Genomic DNA, 1,861 nt, shown 5'->3' with positions numbered 1-1,861 from the left:
CAAGTTTATTGTACAGGTAATTTTTTGATGCTATTCTACAAGAAGTCCATATATTAAAGAGAACCCACTGACCCTAAAATTAGAACATTAAGACTTACTCACGAACCGCGTATATGAAAAGGATATCTGTAAAGATGACAGAAAATCTTTGGAAGAAGATGGTTGCGTGACTGGTGTAATTTATATTTTCAATAACCAACATCTCAGGGTCAAAGTACTTGGCAATGTGGGAAAGCGCGTATTCAAACCACGCAAAGAATGGCGGATAATCCAGGGTCCATTCCGAAGTTGCCTGAAGAGAAGATTAAATAGTTTTTAACAAAACCCATGCTGCTTATGGTCCTTCTGGTACAGCTCATCACCACAACCAGCTGGTGTGGTTTATCTCAACTGCCTCTATCAAACAGAAAGTACTTCACAGCAACAAAGCTGCCAACATGGTGCTGAACGTGACTAGAACTGGTCTTCAGTAGCACTGGTAGAAGGATGGGACATCTCTTGATTAACAGAGATTAAACAAGATTTTGTGTGTTTGCACCTCATCAGTACATAACCGTCTGTCCTTTATAAAAATGCAAGAAGGCCAATATTAAAAAAGATCAATATCAATAATATCAAAAAGCTGTTGCGCTCCTATATTGGTCTGCATTAGAGAAATCACCAGCACAATCAGCCTTGTTACAATCCCCAAATTATTTTTACTCATTAGAAAACAAGCCTTTATTGTAATAAGACCATATCAAGATCAAATATATTATTTAATCTTTTCACACAAGGGCTGTTATTATGCCCTGACCAATGTAGCTCCTTGGCTGTGGAAACAGGAGAGAAAGCACAGGCTGGGATGGAGTGTGTTTGTCAGCGTGCGTGTTGCCAAATGCTGCTCTTGTGCAGTGAAAGACGTCCTAGGCTTTGGCATCAAGCTATTTATTACTCTGTTTATCCCAGAACTCCAGGAGATGCTGTAAAACAGATTAAAACCCAATTCTGTAGGCTGAGTCTACCATCAACTTAAACGTGATTCAACTAGATTAAAATCAGTGCAGGCTAGCAGCACACCAGCAAGGACTCAAAACCTTAATACAATGATTGATTTAACGATGTATCACCCATTCATTCTTAATCATAACTGTGGATCATTAATGATGAGAGTAAAGAAAGCAGCAATTTAATATTGTGCAACTTGCTCCAGTGCCACCCAGCCTTCCTAGTAACCCAAGCACCTTTATTGTCTTTTGCAACAACCCAACTGCCTTGTTTCTTCTATTTCACCTTCAGAAGGGTGAGCGGCTTCCCCAAGCTATTCTCAATTTTTACTTAAAGGCTACACAGAGCCACAGGATGTTTTTGAAACTCTACTCTACAGCTCCCAGCCATCAGCATCCACGACAGGTACTGCCTGCAAGCAAAAGCCTTTCTCGTATCTACCATTCACAGAGGATGACGTACCCCAAACGCCTATAACTTATACACAGCTAAAACCCCCCGACACGTACTTACTTCATAGTACCACTGCGAGAGGGGCAAGTTGTGAGTGATGGCAAGCCAGTTCCTATGTACTTCAAAATCTGTGGAAAAACTACAGAAGATTTATATTACTATATTTCTATTTATATTACTAGGGCAAACATTGATCAAGGAACTCAAACAGCAACAAAGATGCTGTATGAACTCGGTGGTAAAGTCATATACAGGCAACTACAGGGCAAGAATGATTAATAATTTGGCCTTTTCTGACATTTAATGCCAAAATGCCAGGTTCTGATTGATCTTCTAATAGCAATTAGACTTTTTTTTTTAAAAAAGCTACAGTGCCTTTTGAAATTAAAAAGCGTTCGTGTGTTAAAGCCATCCCCCGCCT

At 39.7% G+C, this 1,861-nt stretch overlaps 1 protein-coding gene across 1 annotated transcript in view; it reads right to left on the bottom strand.

The window, feature by feature from the left end:
- ALG8 (ALG8, alpha-1,3-glucosyltransferase) overlaps positions 1–1,861 on the bottom strand; it is a 10,388-nt gene that overhangs the window by 8,108 nt on the left and 419 nt on the right. Inside the window, exons 2-3 of the mRNA XM_010140426.1 lie at positions 1,501–1,579; positions 99–292 (exon numbers count right to left, since the gene is read on the bottom strand). Coding sequence (XP_010138728.1) covers positions 99–202 — 104 coding nt within the window. The 5' untranslated portion in view covers positions 203–292; positions 1,501–1,579. The remainder of the gene's footprint in view (positions 1–98; positions 293–1,500; positions 1,580–1,861) is intronic.

The sequence above is a fragment of the Buceros rhinoceros genome, unplaced genomic scaffold, assembly GCF_000710305.1.
Source record: "Buceros rhinoceros silvestris isolate BGI_N320 unplaced genomic scaffold, ASM71030v1 scaffold40547, whole genome shotgun sequence".
Taxonomy (NCBI): Eukaryota; Metazoa; Chordata; class Aves; order Bucerotiformes; family Bucerotidae; genus Buceros; species Buceros rhinoceros.
Note: the sequence above shows the minus strand (reverse complement) of the source record. Positions and strands in the feature narration are given on the sequence as shown.